The sequence below is a fragment of the Oryctolagus cuniculus genome, chromosome 19 (assembly GCF_051225735.1).
Source record: "Oryctolagus cuniculus isolate XC-2025 breed Fujian yellow rabbit chromosome 19, ASM5122573v1, whole genome shotgun sequence".
NCBI lineage: Eukaryota > Metazoa > Chordata > Mammalia > Lagomorpha > Leporidae > Oryctolagus > Oryctolagus cuniculus.
The window spans coordinates 56,757,188-56,774,063 of record NC_142885.1 but is presented as its reverse complement, the minus strand read 5'-3'; the positions used below and the strand labels follow the sequence as shown (position 1 = coordinate 56,774,063).

General features: G+C 59.3%; 1 protein-coding gene across 8 annotated transcripts in view; it reads right to left on the bottom strand.

The window, feature by feature from the left end:
* Positions 1–16,876, bottom strand: part of ABCC1 (ATP binding cassette subfamily C member 1 (ABCC1 blood group)) — a 131,908-nt gene that overhangs the window by 35,390 nt on the left and 79,642 nt on the right. For all 8 annotated transcript variants that reach the window (XM_089321633.1, XM_051847486.3, XM_089321629.1 and 5 more), the window contains 5 exons: positions 15,598–15,801; positions 7,748–7,894; positions 6,788–6,875; positions 5,438–5,513; positions 2,594–2,720 (listed from right to left, as the gene is read on the bottom strand). In XM_089321633.1, the coding sequence (XP_089177759.1) occupies positions 2,594–2,720; positions 5,438–5,513; positions 6,788–6,875; positions 7,748–7,894; positions 15,598–15,801 (642 nt within the window). The remainder of the gene's footprint in view (positions 1–2,593; positions 2,721–5,437; positions 5,514–6,787; positions 6,876–7,747; positions 7,895–15,597; positions 15,802–16,876) is intronic.

Here is a 16,876-nt window from a genome sequence, read left to right as displayed (position 1 = left end):
GCCTTTAAGAAGTTCGGGGCTGGTGCTGTGATGCAGAGGGTTAAGCCACTGCCTGTGACACCAGCATCCCGCATGGGCGCCGGTTTGAGAGCCGGCTGCTCCACTTCCGATCCAGCTCTCTGCTGATGCGCCTGGGAAAGCAGCAGAGGATGACCCAAGTGCTTGGGCCCCTGCAGCCATGTGGGAGACCCGGAAGAAGCTCCTGACTTTGGTCTGGCCCAGGCCCGGCCATTGTGGCCATTTGGGGAGTGTACCACCAGACGGAAGCATGTGTTCTGTCTCTCCCTCTCCTTCTCTTTCTGTAACTCTGCTTTTCAAATACATCAGTCAATCTGATACAAAGAAGAAGTCTTCCTGCAACTCTGGGGACAAATTCTCTGGGGAAATTTAAACTGAAGTTTCTGGATCAAAGGAGCGCACTTCAATGATTATCATTTTATTTCCAAATAACTTAAGGGATGAAGAATAGCATGAGGGGCTGGCCCTGCGGTGCAGTGGGCTAAGTCCCAGCTGCTCCACTTCTCATCTGGTGCCCTGCTAACGGGCCTGGGAAAGCAGCAGCAGATGGCCCAAGTCCTTGGGCCCCTGCACCTATGTGGGAGACCCAGAAGAAGCCCCTGGCTCCTGGCTTTAGCCTGGTTCAGCCCTGGCTGTTGTGGCTGTCTTGGGAGTTAATCAACAGATGAAAGATCTGTTTCTCTAACTCTGCCTTCCAAATAAGTATTAAAAAAATAAAAAAGATAGCACGATACTGAAGGCTGGCATAAGGACATGTGTTTCCCATCCTTTAGAAATAAAAACGCCAGGGCGAGGTGGTGCAGCAGGTTACGTGGCTGCGTGAGGTGACAGGCTCCATGTCAGAGCCCCTGGTCTGAGTCCCGGCCACCCTGCTTCCTGTCGGCTCCCTGTTGCACACCCTGGGAGGCAGGTGATGGCCCAGCACCAGCCGTCACAGCCATCTGGGGGGTGAGCCTGTGTACAAAGGCTTCTCTCTCCCTCTCTCTGCCCTTCAAATAAACATTTTTTGAAAATTCAGACTCTTGAAAAAAAGAAATGCTGAGATTTGTTAAAAAACCTTTTCAAAAAAACAAGGACTCAAGGGTAAACAATAAGTCAGTTTCTCAAAGAGAAGAGGGAGGAGCATTCTCGGGGGAGGGAACAGCATGCAGGGGGCTGGGCTCGTTCAGGTCAGGGTGGGCAGAGGCCAGTGGGAGCGGCCAGTGGGGGTGGATGGCATGCGGAGGACGGGCAGGATCCACGAGCGGGGCGGCAGAGCCGGCCGCGGGCCACCGCGCAGGCGGAGGGGGAGGGCGATGGGGAGCCAGGGGCATCTTGAAGTAAGGAATTCCCGAGGGGACGAGGCCGGGAGACTGTGGAGACCCAGGTTTGGCAGACAGAGCACAGTGTGGATCCCACTGTGGTCTAGAACGTTCTTTCATGAACTGCCGTTCCCCCGCTAGGTAACCTGACCTAACATCACAGGGTAGGGCCCAAGCACTGCCGACAGGCGCCATGTAACCCACGAGGTCGGGGTGCCACTCCCCAGGGACAGCCTGGGCGCGAAGCTGCGTTCCCAACACGCAGGCTGCCAGACGCCGGCTCTGGGCATGGAGACAGCGGGGGTACAGATGGCGAGGACAGGCAGGGGCGGACACGCCTCGCACGGGCCGCGTTAGCCCACGCTAACTCGCCCTTTTCCTCCTTGCGGGACTTCTCAGCGCCTGTACTCTGCCAGCTGTGTACTGTGGATTCCCCGAGAGGGAGGATCAGAGGGGTTTGGGGCCTCGGTTTGCAAAGGGAGCCTGCGGCACGAGCTAGCGGGCAGACCACACCCCAGGACAAGGCCTTGGTGGGGAATTCACTGTGGGCGCAGCCAGGGCCCTGGCTGCCACCAAGACATTGGGCAGCCCCGTCGGCGCGCTCTGGGGACTTTCTCTAGGGTCAGGGCTCTCTGCCAAGGTGACAGTGTTGAAATGGCAGGCGACATGTAGCCGCACGTGAAGAACTCAGCGAGGGGCCACGATGCCGGGCTAGGCTGCTGCCCGCGACGCCGCTGTCTCCTGTCAGCACCAGCACGGGGCTTGGCTGCTCCACTCCCCTGCCCATGCACCCAAGAAGACAGCGGGAAAAGGCGCCTGCACCCAGGCCCAGAGGGAGCTCCAGGCACCTGGCTTTGGCCCAGGCATCCCCGGCTGTTGCAGCTACTTGGGGAGTGGACCAGCGGATGGAAGATCTGTGTGTGTGTGTGTGTGTGTGTGTGTGTCTCCCTCTCTCTGTAACTCTGACTTCTAAATATACAAATCAAGCTTAGAAAGGGAAAAAGAACCACCCAGAAAGCCTCCCACGTGAAGAGACTACAAGAGGACGCAGTATGAGGGGCAGGGCCGGGAGGGAAGGAGACAGCGAGTCAATGGGGGTGTTTATCCAGTGCCTCCTGCTCTGAGGGCTGGGATACGGCAGGGAGGGACCGGCTGACACCAGGAGGGCACAGAGCGAGCAGACAGACAGACAGCCCCTCTGCTCTTGCTTCCCGCCTCCTCCCAGGCCGTCGGCACTCCGCCCCCGGCCCCCGGCCCCCTGGCCTTTGTCCTACCTTGAGAGCCACGTGCCCCTCCACCTTGTCCATTTCGGCCAGGAGGGCTGAGAGCAGGGACGACTTCCCGCAGCCCACCTGGCCCACCACGGCCACCAGGGCACCTTCCGGGATGGAGAACGTGATGCTGAAAGGACACGACACAGCCACCCTCAGCCGCGCTCCTGCCCGAGCGGGCCAGCCCCCCGGGTCTCACCACCCCCTGCCCCCCGGGCCTGGGGTCGCTCCCAGCGGGGAGAGGGATGCCTGGACAGTCCTCTTGTCCTCCTACTGCTGGGCTCGGCTCAGCAATCACTCTGGGGGGGCCAGTGAGGGCTGCAGGTACGGGTGCCAGGATGCAAATGCATGCGTGACCCGGGCCATCAGGCGTGGCACTAAGGCAGTCGGCCAGACGGGCACCAACGTGACTTTCCCAAGGAGAGGACGTGCAACAGGGACCCCGTGGGAAAGTGCAGGCCTGCCTCCGACGGATGTCTGTGAACGGCTCGGCCTGGAGGGGTGGAGTCACAGGGCGCAGGGACCAAGGGGGCGCTGCCGGGCTGGGTGGGCCAGACCCTGGAGGACCTCGGGGGACACCATGCGGGGACGCCCACGCTCGGCCAGCGGGAGCCTTCAAATAAGCTCCTCGTTCTACCAGGAGGAATGCTGGCCCATGGCGTGAGGCGGCCCCAGGCCACTGCTGCAACGTCCAGGCTGGTGGAAGCACACACACGCTTCGCAGTGACTGTGGAATCCTCAGAAGGCCGCCACGCAGTCCCATTGAGGTCAGGCCACGGGGGCCTGAGTGGACGAAAGCCCAGGGAGCAGCACCTGCCACCCTCCAGATAGGACTGGATTTTTTTTAAATTAGTTTTTTGGAGAAACAGGAAGAACTAACTCCCAGCTACTGGTTCACTTCCCAGATGCCAGCGGTGGCTGGGCGAGGCTGAGGCCGGGGGCTGGGAATTCAGTCCAGGTCTCCCATGTGGGAGGCAGGAACCCCGTTACTGGAGCCATCACCGTTGCCTCCCAGGGCATGCACGAGCAGGAAGCCGGAGTCTGGAGCCAGAGGCAGGGACTGAGTGTCAACTGCTCAGCCAAACGCACCCCTACGCTGGCCTGTTTCTGGAAGCTGAGAGTGGAAACAGGGTTTGGGGGATCCGGGAGGCAGAGTGTACCCAGAACAGAAAGGCTCTGACACTGGAAGGGCGGAGGAAGGGGCAGGGCTCACACACGGGTTAGCTATGGAGGAAGATAAGAGAGAACAGCGACACCTGAAGCAAGCAGGAGTTAAGTTAGACGTAAGAAAGAACTTCCTAAACATACAATCCGACCAGGAATTTTCAAAGAAGGTTTTTAAAAAGAAAAAAAAAAAAAAGTACAAAATTTGGGGTCAGCATTGTAGAAGTTAAGCTGCCACCTCCGATGCCAGTATCCCGCTTAAGAGTCACAGTTTGAATCCCTGCTGCCCCGCCTCGGATCCAGCTCCCTGCTAACGCACCGGGGAAGGCAGCAGATGATGGCCAAGTGCCTGGGTCCACGCCACCCGTGTGGGAGTCCCAGATGGAGTTTCCAGCTCCTGGCTTCAGCCCGGCCCAACCCCAGCCATCGCCGTCATTTAGGGGAGGGAAGCAGCAGGCAGATTTCTTTCTCTGTCACTCTGCCTTTCAAATAAACAGATCTCTTCTTCAAAAGGGTACAGAATTTTTTCTCTGGAGTGTATCCGCTGCCTGATAAAGCACAGCATCGGTCTGACTACCCGGTGAGGCGGGAACTGTTTAGAAGCACAGGGGAGGCCGGCATCGCGGCTCACTAGGCTAATCCTCCGCCTGCGGTGCCAGCACCACGGGTTCTAGTCCCGGTTGCTCCTCTTCCAGCCTAGCTCTCTGCTGTGGCCCGGGAGTGCAGTGGAGGATGGCCCAAGTGCTTGGGCCCTGCACCCCATGGGAGACCAGGAGAAGCACCTGGCTCCTGGCTTCGGATCGGCGCAGGCCGGCCATGACGGCCATTTTGGGGGGTGAACCAACGGAAGGAAGACCTTTCTGTCTCTCTCACTGTCTAACTCTGCCTGTGGGGGGAAAAAAATGAGCCTCTAAAACAGACCCTTGGCCCAGCATTCTGGGGCTCTGGTAAAGAAACCCATCAGAGGCCCTAGGCCACGCCCCCAGTTGGAAAGAGCTAAGAGGCACCAACAGGCTGTCTGGGGGAACAAGGTCACTTTCTGGGACGCAGCGTGCTTTAGCAAGATAAGGACTGTGGTGGGCAGGGTCCTGGGGGGTGGGCCAGGCAGCCAGGGGACCCCGCCGAGGACGGAGGACAACGCCTCCCTGAAGGGAAGTGCGGGGACACAGCCTTGTGGCTGACCTACGCCTGCGTCAAGCAGCGTCACTCGCTCGGGCTGAGCCCGGCCAACCAGTGTGCTTGCTTCCTCCGGCGCGGTGACCGGCTCAGGGAGGGGCAGGCGGCTCTGTGTGAGGCAGTCAGAGCCGGGACGCACACCTGCAGCTACCGGGAGCCACCTGCCGTCGTGGCTGAGGACGAATCAGCGCCAGGAAGGACAAAGAGAATTCTGAGGACACTGTCTGAGTGCCTGGGCCACGGGGCACTGTGAGCCAAACACACCCACTTGGCTGCCCAGGCCTGGCCACGCGAGGTTTCTCTCTCTCCTGGTTAGGCCACTTTCACACCCACCCCCTGCAGCAGCCCAAGCACGTGGGATTGGACCCATTTTCCAGATGGGTAAACTGAGGCTCAGAATGGGAAAGCGAGCTGTGCAAAGGTTCAAGGTCAAAGAGCTGGAGCATGGCCAGGCTTGGAGTCCCCATCTGAACTCAGCCCGCCATGGGTACCCCTGCCCTGCCTTACCCGTTCAGCGTCGGGGGCTCGCCCCTGGCCCAGGTGAATGTGGCATTCTTCACGGTGATGCTGTTGGTGCCTCCACCTGAAAGGCACCAGAGACAGCCCGTGAGGCACAGGTGCAGCCCAGCGTCGGCAGAGGCCCCTGTTTTCATTTTTTGTCCCCATCAAGTATTTAACCCCCAACACTGGACCGTAACGGCACTAGGCATTAACTGGGGAGCTCAGCCACCGTGTCGTTCAGAAGTGTCTCAGCCTATAGATTTGGTGGCAACCTCAGACGCTGGCCCAGTGAGACGGGAGGCTGGGCCACGCAGGCTGCTCAGGCTGGAGGGCCAGGCCGCGGCCAAGGTCAGTGGGGACTGGTGGGGCCTCCTGCAGACCTGTCTCCCCTCAGGTCAGCCTCCTCACACCCCCAGGGGTCATCCTTCCAGGTCAAGGTCAGGTCCCTTCCTCCTCCTCCTCCTGTCTCCCGTAGTGGGCCCCTGTCTCCTCTCTTTCTAGCCATACCTCCTTGCACACCCCACAGCAAGTCAACCTTAACCTTTCTAAAACACCAGGCACAAGCAATGCAAAAAAAGAGAGAGAACAGGAAGTGCGGTATCAGGTTGGGGGAGGGGCGAGCGGTGCCCACGCCTGCCTCCGCAGGACCTGGGGCTTCCTTATCTCTACTTCCGAACTTCCTTAAAACCAGGAGACAGGCTTTTTTTTTTTTTTTTTAATGGTCAAAGGGAGAATTCAGTTGCCCCAGGCTTCAGACTGGGCCGCCCCAGGTACCAGCCGGGCAGAGAAACTCCGCCCTGAGCCCCGGCTTTGCTCCCACGCCCCGTGAAGGGCCTGCGTCCCCCAGCACGGCAGACCCAGGGAGCTGCAGGCCGGGGATGCTGGGAGGAGGAATCCAGCCTCCATTGCAGCGATTCTCACGGGGGCCGCTGCGTTCTCCCTCCGTGCTCCCCACCCTCACACACACACACACACACACAGGGACACCTCCATGACTGCAGATCCTCTGACCATCACAATGGGGGGCAGACAGCACCATACCCAGCGGGTAGAGGCCAGGTGTGCCACACACAGGATGGTCGCCACAGCCAAAAGACCCCGCTACCAAACCCACCAACTGACCACCTCTCAATCCAGACGACACCTTGCCAAAGGCAGGTACAGTCATTCCCAATACCCAGGTGAGGATACTAAGGCTCTGATTAGGATAGACACAGCCAGTGGGTGGTGGGGGCCGGCCCTGGAGAGGCCTCGCCAGGCCAGCGGTGGGGCCTCACGCAGACAAGCTGCTGAGCAGGGCCAAAGCCAAGGGCAGCAGACGGCGGGCACCCCCGCGGCCGGGGCCAAGGCACGCACCGTCCTTGACCGATCTCCGCTCGATGCTGTCGGGCTCCAGCTCCTCGTGGGACAGGAAGATCCGGAGGCGCTTGAGGGAGACGCTGGCCTGCAGGGAGAGCGGAGACAGGGAACGGTTACTTTTCAGACGCAGCTCGGCTCAGCTCAACGAGCCGAGGCTGGCTGTCGGCGGCTTTAGAGAAAAGATGTAAAATGCATTGTGGTGCTTGTTGGCCCTCAGAAGCCTCCAGAAAGGCACGAAACAGGAAGGCGGGGGACTGCCCACCGCCGAGAGGGACTTCAGAGACATCAGCAGCCAGGACGCCAGGCCCCGCAGAGCGCCGGGATACCTCGCGGCTCATCTGCTCAGGTGCGATAAAGCACCCCATGGGGGCGGGCGAGGACCAAGCTGCAGGCCGTCGGGGGGCTCCTGTTCCCCTGCTCGCCCCACTTCTGTGCACTCTGGGAAGCCTCCCTCATGCAAAGGCCAGCTGCCAGGGTGCAGAGGGGGCGCTCCCTGCAAAGGAACGTGCACAGGGCTGGGAGGGGGCACAGGGAGGACGCGGCAGCCCAGAGAGAGGGGCGCAGAGGGGAACCGGCTACTGAGCAGGACATCTCCCCAAAGCCCCCATCCGCAGCCAGCTGCTGGCATGGGGCTGGGGTAGGGTCAGGACCTAGCAGCGGGGTGTGCCATCAATCAACTGGCCAGGGCAGAGTGGACCGAATGGAACAGAGCAGAGTCTGCGAGAACGCCTCAGGGCGTGGACTCACTCCACAGATTCAAGCACGAGTTCCTAAGTGAGAAGGAGAACGCAGGATCAGAACGGCCAGGCCGCCCGGGCCTGGGCCTGGGCCAGGGCGCAGCAGGGAGCGTGCTGAGGCAGAGGGAGGCGTCCGGGGCGATCCCCGGCCCCTCTACGTCGTGCCCCTGCCGCCGCCACTGAGCCCCCTCGGTGAAGAGGGCGCCGGCCCTGCCCGTACCTGCACGATGCTGCTGATGACCATGGGCAGAATGTTCAGGGGGAAGCGGAGGATGTTGAACAAGGCCAAGGACACGAAGGCTTTCTGGGCGTCCAGGATGTTGTTCTCGTCGACCATCACATAGACGGCAAACGTGGACAGGGCCACCTGTGGGTGGAACACGGGCACTGACTGTCCCGCCCGATGGGACGGGGGCCGCGTCACGTGGCCATGCCAGGCGCGGTGGCGACAGCCATGGGCGGGGTCAGGAACACAGCACACAGTTCATCAGCACGTGAAGATTTCATCCTTTGGGTAAACGAATGCCTGGCAGCCAAAGTCCCAGCACTGTCCCTTCCCCCAGCCTTCTCAGCGACCCACCGGACGGGCACCCTGGAGGTCCGACGGCCAGGCCCCTCCCCTGCCGGGGACCCCCTCCCGCTGCAGGAGGTGGCCCCCACCACACGACCTGAGGCCATCTCCCCTCTGACCCTGGCTTACTTTTCTGCCCAGCACCTACCATCACCTTGCATTTACTATGCCAAAACGTCAACTCAGCCAAGGCACGGCCTTTGTTCTGTGCACCACTGGGCCCTCAAGACCGCCCTGGGCAAGGCCCCCTCTCTCCCAGTTCTGAGCTGTGCTCAGACGCCCCGAAGAAAGGAAGCCTCCAAAGATAAAGGCAAACAGACAGCCTGTGGTCCTGGGAAGACCCTCTGGGGGTCCCAGGGTTTTGCTAGCCCAGGCTCAGAGACCACTTGAACTTGGGCTTGGCTGTGGCGATGCCAGCGCCTTAGTGCAAAGTCAGCCGCCTCCCTGCAGGAGAAAGGCAGGTGCCCTCCCCAGCGCAGGGCGGGCAGCGTGGCTTGGGAGGGAGGTGAAGGTGACAGGTGGAGCTGACAGGGACAGGAGCAGTGCAGGGGTTGCCCTGCAAGGCAGACAATGAGATCAGTGTGACACCAGGTCACAAGCAACTTGCAAAGTGTTGGACCCTGGCAGCTGCAAAGAAGTCCCTGCCCCATAGCAGCCCCCAGCTCTAGAGCAGTAGAGGCTCTCGCTGGGGTGCAGTAAGACCCCCAGGCTCCTGCCTCTCGAAGCTCGGGACACACTGCCTCGGAGGTCAGGAGATCCGCGAGTCCCGACTCTGGTGCTGCTGTGGACCCGCGCATCCTCAGGGTCTCACCGACAGCTTTCCACCACCACCAAGGAAGGTCAGAGGGCTTGAAAAGTAAAAGCAGGGAGTGGCGCTACAGTGCAGCGGGTGAAACTGCCACCTGTGACACCGGCATCCCATCTGGGCGCCAGTTCAAGTCCCGGTCGCTCCACTTCCAATCCAGCTCCCTGCTGATGTGCCTGGGAAAGCAGTGGAGAATGGCCCAAGTGCTTGGGCCCCTGAAACCGACATGGGGACATGGAGTTCCCGGCTTCTGGCTTCAGCCTGGCCCAGCCCCAGCCGTTGTGGCCATCTAGGGTGCAGACCAGCAGGTGGAAGATCTCTTTCCTTTTCTCTCTAACTCTACCTTTCAAATAAACAAACAGATCTTTTTAAAAAAAATTTAAAAGGCATACATTTCACTGTGTCTCGGGGGGTAACCCTTGGGGGCCTCACTTCACCTCCCTAAGCAGGACTCTGTTGTCTCGTCTATGAAATGGGCATCATGAGACTCCTTCAAGCACTGATGGCAACAAGAGATTAAGGCACTAAAGGGAGAGCTGGGCCGAGGGCACAGGCCCAGCTGGTTTTGATTCTCATCCCAGGACTTGGTCCCACCTCCCATGAACCAGGTGCCTGTTGTGCTTCTGACGCTAACGACCCCGCTGACCCTGCAGCAGGCACAGGGATTTTCCAGGCCGTGCTGCCAAGAGGGAGGGGGAGCGCTCGCAAGGCCATTGACATGCAGTGACTGGGTGGGGGCGACACACCGGCCTCTCATCCGGAAATACCTTTCACGGAAACTGTCCGAGGGCACCCACAAAAAGGGACGCATCTCTGGTCCTCAACCTACGCAAACCAGGGGCCTGCAGGGGGCTCATGGGAAAGGCACGGTGTGCCTCTGGGGTCACTCCCCTAACACGGCCGTGGCACACGCTCCTTCCCCCACGCTGGCCCTGACTCAGGGGTCACCTTCTCAGCGAGCCTCTTGCCCGAGCCCTGCTTCCCCAGGGGTGACCACAGCCTGGGACCACGTCACGCAGCTGTGGTCAGGCCCGCAGGCCTGGCTCCTGAGAAAGCAGAGGTCGTCCCTGGGACCAGCAGCATGTGCCCAAGCACCTTGTATGTCCAGGCGCTGTGTGTGGGAGGGGGCAGGCCTCGCGGAAAGCCCGTGAGGACACGTGCAGTGGGCACAGAGACTGTGGCTGCAGGAGGGTGGGAGCCGGGGTCTGCCACGGCCTGGCAGGAAGTGGGCGCTGAGAACGCAGGACGGCCTTCACGGGCAGTGAGGAACAAGTGTCTGCCCTGGGACCTCCTCTGTGAGCCACAGCAAACCAATGACCCGACCCCTCAGCTGCAGCCTGAGCCCTGGAACACATGGCTGCCTCTCAGCGCGGACCGCCGCTCTTCCTGCCTGCCCTGTGCCCAGGCCTGCTTCTGGGGAACCCAACTTCTCCCAGTCTTCATCTTTGAGTGTCAGCTACAAAGTCCCTCCAAGCACCTCCCTGAGCCCCAAGAGCTGGGGAGTCTGTGACCCCAGGCTCAGGACCCAGGCCAGGACCCACGCTGGCTAAGAAATAAATACGTAAGCAAATGTAACCACTGAGACCCAAGGCAACAGCAGCTCCGGGGCTGCTGGGGAATGAGAAGATGGAGGGTTGCCAACCGGACCCTCCAGGGCTGCTGGGGGAACAGGAGACACAGGACTGCCAACCCCCACCCACAAAGAAACCACACCAGGGCTGGTGGGGAAAGCCATCACATACGGGAGCTGGCTCCTATCCCAGCTGTTCTACTTCCCACCCAGCTCCCTACTGATGTGCCTGGGAAAGCGGGGGAGGATGGCCCCAGCGCTTGGGCCCCTGCACCCACGTGAGAGATGTACAAGAAGCTCCTGGCTTCAGCCTGGCCCAGCCCCAGTTGTTGTGGCAATCTGGGGAATGAACCAGCAGATGGGAGCTTACACCCGCTTACTCTCTGCCTCTCCAACAAAAATTAAACTACAAAAATACTTGCCCAGACTTTTCGGTTTCGTGACTCCAGTTGATCTGAGCTAGGTTTCTGTCACATGCCAAGACGACTACGACTGGCTGACAGTTTACGTCAACCTCTCCTCTGTGTGCATTTACAGAACAAGCGTCCTTTGCCTGGTCTCCTGAGCTCCGAGCACGTAAGCGGAGCATGCCGAGGCCTGTGTGTCCCGGACCGTGCCCTGCAGCCGGCTTCCTACCACAGGGAACGCCACCCTGATGCAGCGAGACAGGAGGTGAAGCCGCAGGCAAGCAGCTGCCCGGTCACTGAGAGGGGGAAGGCGGAGCGCGGCCGGCTCCCTGGGGAGGCCATTTTAGGACACTGCATTATGGGACAGGACAGTGCAGGCTCTGTGCCCCAGAGAAACAGCCCCATCCACCCCGCAGGATGGCAGCCCAAGCAGGGGCCAACCCCCAGGGCCTCTGTCTTCCATCACACCTCGCGCTGGCTGGGGACCTCCCCATCCTTGAAGCACAGGAATTCGCCAGTGGAAAGAACACACAGACACCTGCCAAGGCCACATATTTTATCCTAATGTAGTCAGAGTGTCTCAGCCGGGGCCCCCAGGCCTGCGGAGCTGTGGACTCAGAGCTCCTCCCCGGAGGCATCTCTGGCCCTGGCTACCACCCCCAGGGCGGGAGGGGGCGAAGGAAGGGCCAGCGTGGCCGGGCGAGCCCCTGCAGCTCGCAGGTTTGATCAGCAACTCCGCCGAGCAGAGCCAAGGCACAGAGTGTCCCCACGTCCCGCCCCACGCCTCTGACTCATCCTGAGCATGGTCACCTCAGGTGCCACTGCTCACCACCTCCCCCACCCAGGACTGCAAGTCTCCCACTTGAGACAGGGGTCCCAGCTGTCACAAACACACACGGCTTGAGGTCGCCTGTGTGGTGAAAGAGGCAACTAGGGGCTGGTGCTGTGGCACAGTAGGTTGATCCTTCGTCTGCAGTGCCAGCATCCCATATGGGTGCCAGTTCGAGTCCCGGCTGCTCCACTTTCGATCCAGCTCTCTGCTGTGGCCTGGGAAAGCAGTAGATAGTGGCCCAAGCATTGGGCCCCTGCACCCACGTAGGAGACCTGGAAGAAGCTCCTGGCTCCTGGCTTTGGATTGGTGCAGCTCTGGCTGTTGCAGCCAATTGGTGAGTGAACCACTGGATAGAAGACCTCTCTGTACTTCTTTCTGTAACTCTTTCAAATAAATAAAATAAACCTTTAAAAAAAAAAATAAGCTGACTGGGGGTACAAAAGAAACACTTTGAAATCCCAAGTACTTTCTTCGGGAGACACGCTTTTCCAGGACCGTCTGACGACAGCTTTGTAGGCCTGGATTTCCAAAGCTGCTGCATTGAAATTAACTTGAATGCTGTTTCCCGTGGCCTTGCTGAAGTGCCTGGTTCCCAGCTGTACCCACTGTTGCACCTGGAAACACAGGACCCGAACACTGGGGACCTATGGCTCTCAGCTGGGGGAAGGGGTGTCCCCACGGTGACGTCTGCAACATCTGGAGACGTTTCTGGTCGCTGCTGGTGGCAAGAGCAGGGGGAGGTACCGCCCATGAGGCAGGGGTGGAGTCGGGGCACAGACTGCCTCCCTCCCCCGAAAGACAGGAGTCACCTGGCCCCAGAGGTGCATGGGCACCAAGCCTGCTGGGAGGAGACCATTCGGCCCTACTGAAGCCGTGAGCCTGTCACTTCCCATCTTAAAAAACAGTACACATCACGCACAGAAAAACAGAGACCAGTGCACAGTTCTATTAACCACAGAGACGAAGGCCTCCCAGGAAAACGCATATTCCCTCTACAGGACCACAGGTCGGCCGTAACTTTCACTTTTCAAAAGTCAAAAGTCAAGGCCTCGGGGACAGCTGAGAGCTTTGGGAAGTGCACAAAGGCTGCATCAGCGCGTGTTGGGGTGCCTGGCCAGAGGGCTCGATGTGGGGATGCTGGCAGCGGTCACCCAGGGGCCTGCCGCTCGTGACCAGGTGGGGAGGACCCACGGGGGCACAGAGCCAGCCCAGTACTGGACACCCCTGTGATCCAACCCCTTCAGTTTTCATGAGAAAATCCCCAGCCGGGGAGGTACCAAGATGGGCTTCAGCTCACTCCTGGGACTGGCAGCAGGACACAGCAGGTGTCCCAGCTCTCAGAACAAGCCAGGGGCGGGCCCTGTGGCTCAGTGGTGCAGGTGCCACTGGGGATGTGCACATCCGACCTGAGTGCCAGTTCAAGTCCCGGCACCTCTGCTTCCAACTCACACCTTCCTGCTCTGGGGAGACAGCGGGAGATGACTTCAGCGCTTAGGCCCCTGCCACCCATGTGAGAAGCAAATGGAGTTCTGGGCTCCTGGCTTTGGCTTGGCCTGGCCCTGGCTACTGCAGTCATTTGGGGAGTGAACCAGCAGACGGAAGACCTCTCTCTCCACCCATGCCTCCCACCATCTCCCATCTGTGCTGCCTTTCAAGCAGATAAAAAAAATAAATAAATAAACATATGTGGAAAAAAAAAGAAAACCAACAAAGCCACAGGCAGTCCCCGCGAGGCCCATACCTGCTTATGAACTCAGAACTGATTTTACATTTCTTAATGGTTAGGGGGAGAAAATCCAAACACCGAACTCATGATGTATGCAAATTACGTAAAATTCCAATCTTGCAGGAACCCGGCCACCACCATTGCTTCACCTACCATCTCCGGCTCCTCTCTCAGACCAGTACCAAGACCGGTCAGCCCAGGACACCTACAACATGCACTAGCCGGCCCTGTGCAGAGCACACACACCGACTCCCACCGTCTGCCAGGTCTCCCACACCTCCCCGTGCCTGGGAGCCTCCCGCCAAGAGCACTGACTCAAATGCAGACTCCGGCCCAGCTGGCCTGGGCTGAGGCCTGAGGGTCTGTGTCCACCAGCAACACAGTGGTGCCGATGCTGCGGCTCCGTGGACCACACCCGGTATCAGCAAACTCCATTCCAGGAGCACCCGGAATGCGGCCCTACCAAAATGCGAGTTCCCAGGCCTGCCCAGACCTGTTGAATCGGAAGCCCCGGGCAGGGTTTAAACAAGGCCTCCAGGGGCTCTGATGCCGACCACCCCCATGGCCATGGCCCAGCAGCCCCTGTGAGGCCCAGGCTCCAGGAGGCGTGTGGAGAGGCCAGCAGCACCTGGGGCAGAACGCAGGCACAGGTCCCCGGGCGCAGGAACGACAGCAGCTTCCTGAAACCTCAAAGCTGCCGCCCGGCTGAGACGGAGCAGGCAGGAGTCCGAGCAGAAAGCCCAGCGTTTGCCAGAATGCGCCATTTCCGCTCCCAGACACCTCCCAGAGAAAACACACAGCCGTCCCCCAGCGTCCTGGGGCCCACGAGGACACCAGCACCCACGGAGGCTCCAGCCCCTGGTGTATGACGCGCGGTGTCTGCAGAGCGCCTGCCGTACCTCCTGCACACCTCAAACCCATCTCTCGAGAACTTACAACACCTGATGGTGTGCAAGGCTGCACACCTGTATGCACGCATGCTTCCTTTCTGGAAAGACACACAGACCGTCACCTCGAGCTGAGACTCCCGTGGAGACACTGGTGACAAACTAGGTAAATTCCAGAGTGTGGGCGGTGCCACCCAGCCTGTGGTCCCCCAGTCCCTGACAACTCCCTTTGTGGCCACCTGGCCACGAGACCAAAAGGCCAGACCAGGCGAGCAATGGCTTCGGCTAACCCTGCTTTCTTCCCAGACTTTCTCCAGAAGGAAGGGAGAGCACTGGTTTATATCCTGGTGCAGCCAACTCCGTATCTCACGGAGAACCTGGATCAAGCTCCTGAACTGGCTGGCCCGAAGCTGCTAGGTGCCATGAAGGAAACAGGAGGCAGGACTAGGGTGGGAATTTAAAACAAAAAAAGTGTTGGAGAAAGCTTCCCTGAAAAGCTTAGTTAACGCTTAAAAACACTAATGGGGGGCGGGGAATGCTGCCGTGGCATTGTAGGCTAAGCCTCCACTTGCGGTGCCGGCATCCCACATGGGCACCGGTTCAAGTGCCAGCTCCTCCTCTTCCCATCCAGCTCTCTGCTGTGGTCTGAGAAAGCAGCAGAAGACGGCTCAAGTGCTTGGGCCCCTGCACCCGCGTGGGAGACCTAGAAGAAGCTCCTGGCTCCCGGCTTCGGGTCGGCTCAGCTCCAGCCATTGTGGCCATTTAGGGAGTGAACTTGGAAGACCGTTCTCTCTGTCTCTCCGTATGTCTATCTGTAACTCTGCCTCTCAAGTAAAAAATAAATAAAATCGCCGGCGCCGTGGCTCAATAGGCTAATCCTCCACCTTGCGGCGCCGGCACACCGGGTTCTAGTCCCGGTTGGGGCGCCGGATTCTGTCCCGGTTGCCCCTCTTCCAGGCCAGCTCTCTGCTATGGCCAGGGAGTGCAGTGGAGGATGGCCCAGGTGCTTGGGCCCTGCACCCCATGGGAGACCAGGAAAAGCACCTGGCTCCTGGCTCCTGCCAGGATCAGCGCGGTGCGCCGGCTGCAGCGGCGGCCATTGGAGGGTGAACCAACGGCAAAAGGAAGACCTTTCTCTCTGTCTCTCTCTCTCACTGTCCACTCTGCCTGTCAAAAAAAAAAAAAATAAAAAAAAAAAAATAAAATCTACTCAAGGATGAAAAGAGGACCACAGGAAGCGCATGGGCCAGGGCGGAGGCTGGCTTCGCTCACCAGGAAGGGGGTGCAGACCCAGGTGAAGGTGCCCACAGCCGCCAGGTAGGCAGATTTCTTCAGCACCTTTAGCTCCTCCTGCCGGATGTCCATCACCTTCTCCTTGAAGGCCAGCTCCCAGGCGTACAGCTTCAGCACCTTGATCCCGTTCAGGATCTCGTTCATCAGCTTAATCCGGTTGTCTTTGCTCTTCATGTGGGCCACCTTCAAAGACAGGGGCAATCAGCACCACACCTGCGCCGGCATCCGCCGTCGCTCGGGCTCACCACCTAAGCTCATCTCTTCACTCCATGTTCCATGAACTCTTTTTTAAGGTTTATTTGCAAGGAAGTATGACCGGGGTGGTGGGGAGCTTCCATCCACTGGTCTACTCCTCAGATGGTCACAACAGCCAGGACTGGGCCATGCCAAAGCCAGGAACCTCAAACTCCATCTGGGTCTCCCACATGGGTGGCAAAGGCACCTTGGGTCATCTTCTGCTGCCTTCTCAGGAGCAGTGGCAGGGAGCTAGATCAGAAGTGGAGCAGCCGGGACTCGGCCTGGCACTTGGATATGGGATGTGCATGGCAGGCAGCGGCTTAACCTGCTGTGCCACAGCACTGGTCCCAATACCACCATCTGTATTAGAGATGGGCTTTCCCAGGGGTGGGGGAGTAGAATCTGTAAATCCCACAAATCCTACTCTCGGCCTTGTGACCACACAGAAGGACTCCCCTGTCATGGAAAAGAGGGGCTGGTGTTGTGGTGCAGAGGGTTAAGCCGTCTCCTGAGACCCCAGCATCCCACATGAGTACTGGTTCGAGTTTCGTATGCTCCACTTCCGATCCAGCTCCCTGCTCTGCAGGTGGGAAAGCAGAGGAAGATGGCCCAGGTGCCTGGACCCCTGCACCCATGTGGGAGACCTGGAGGAAGCTCCTGGCTTCAGCCCTGGCCAGCCCTGGCTGTAGCAGGTATTTGGGGAGTGAACCAGCGAGTTGAAGATCTCTCTCTATATAACTCTGCCTGTCAAATAAACAAATAAAACTTTTTTAAAAAAAAAAAAATCAAGGAAAAGAAAACTACATCCAAGCCCATTGGGCTGGACACTGGGGAAGCCTATTAAATTTAAAATCGAGGAACAGAAACAAAGTCTTCATGTGTCAGGGAAGATGGGACACAGGCTCTACCCTGCTGCTCCAACTGTGGGGGAGAGGAGAGAGGATGATAATGTTCTTTTCTATTTATTTTCTTGAGTGACTCACAGCCAATCCATGGTTGTGAAATACTGCCGTGTCTCTTA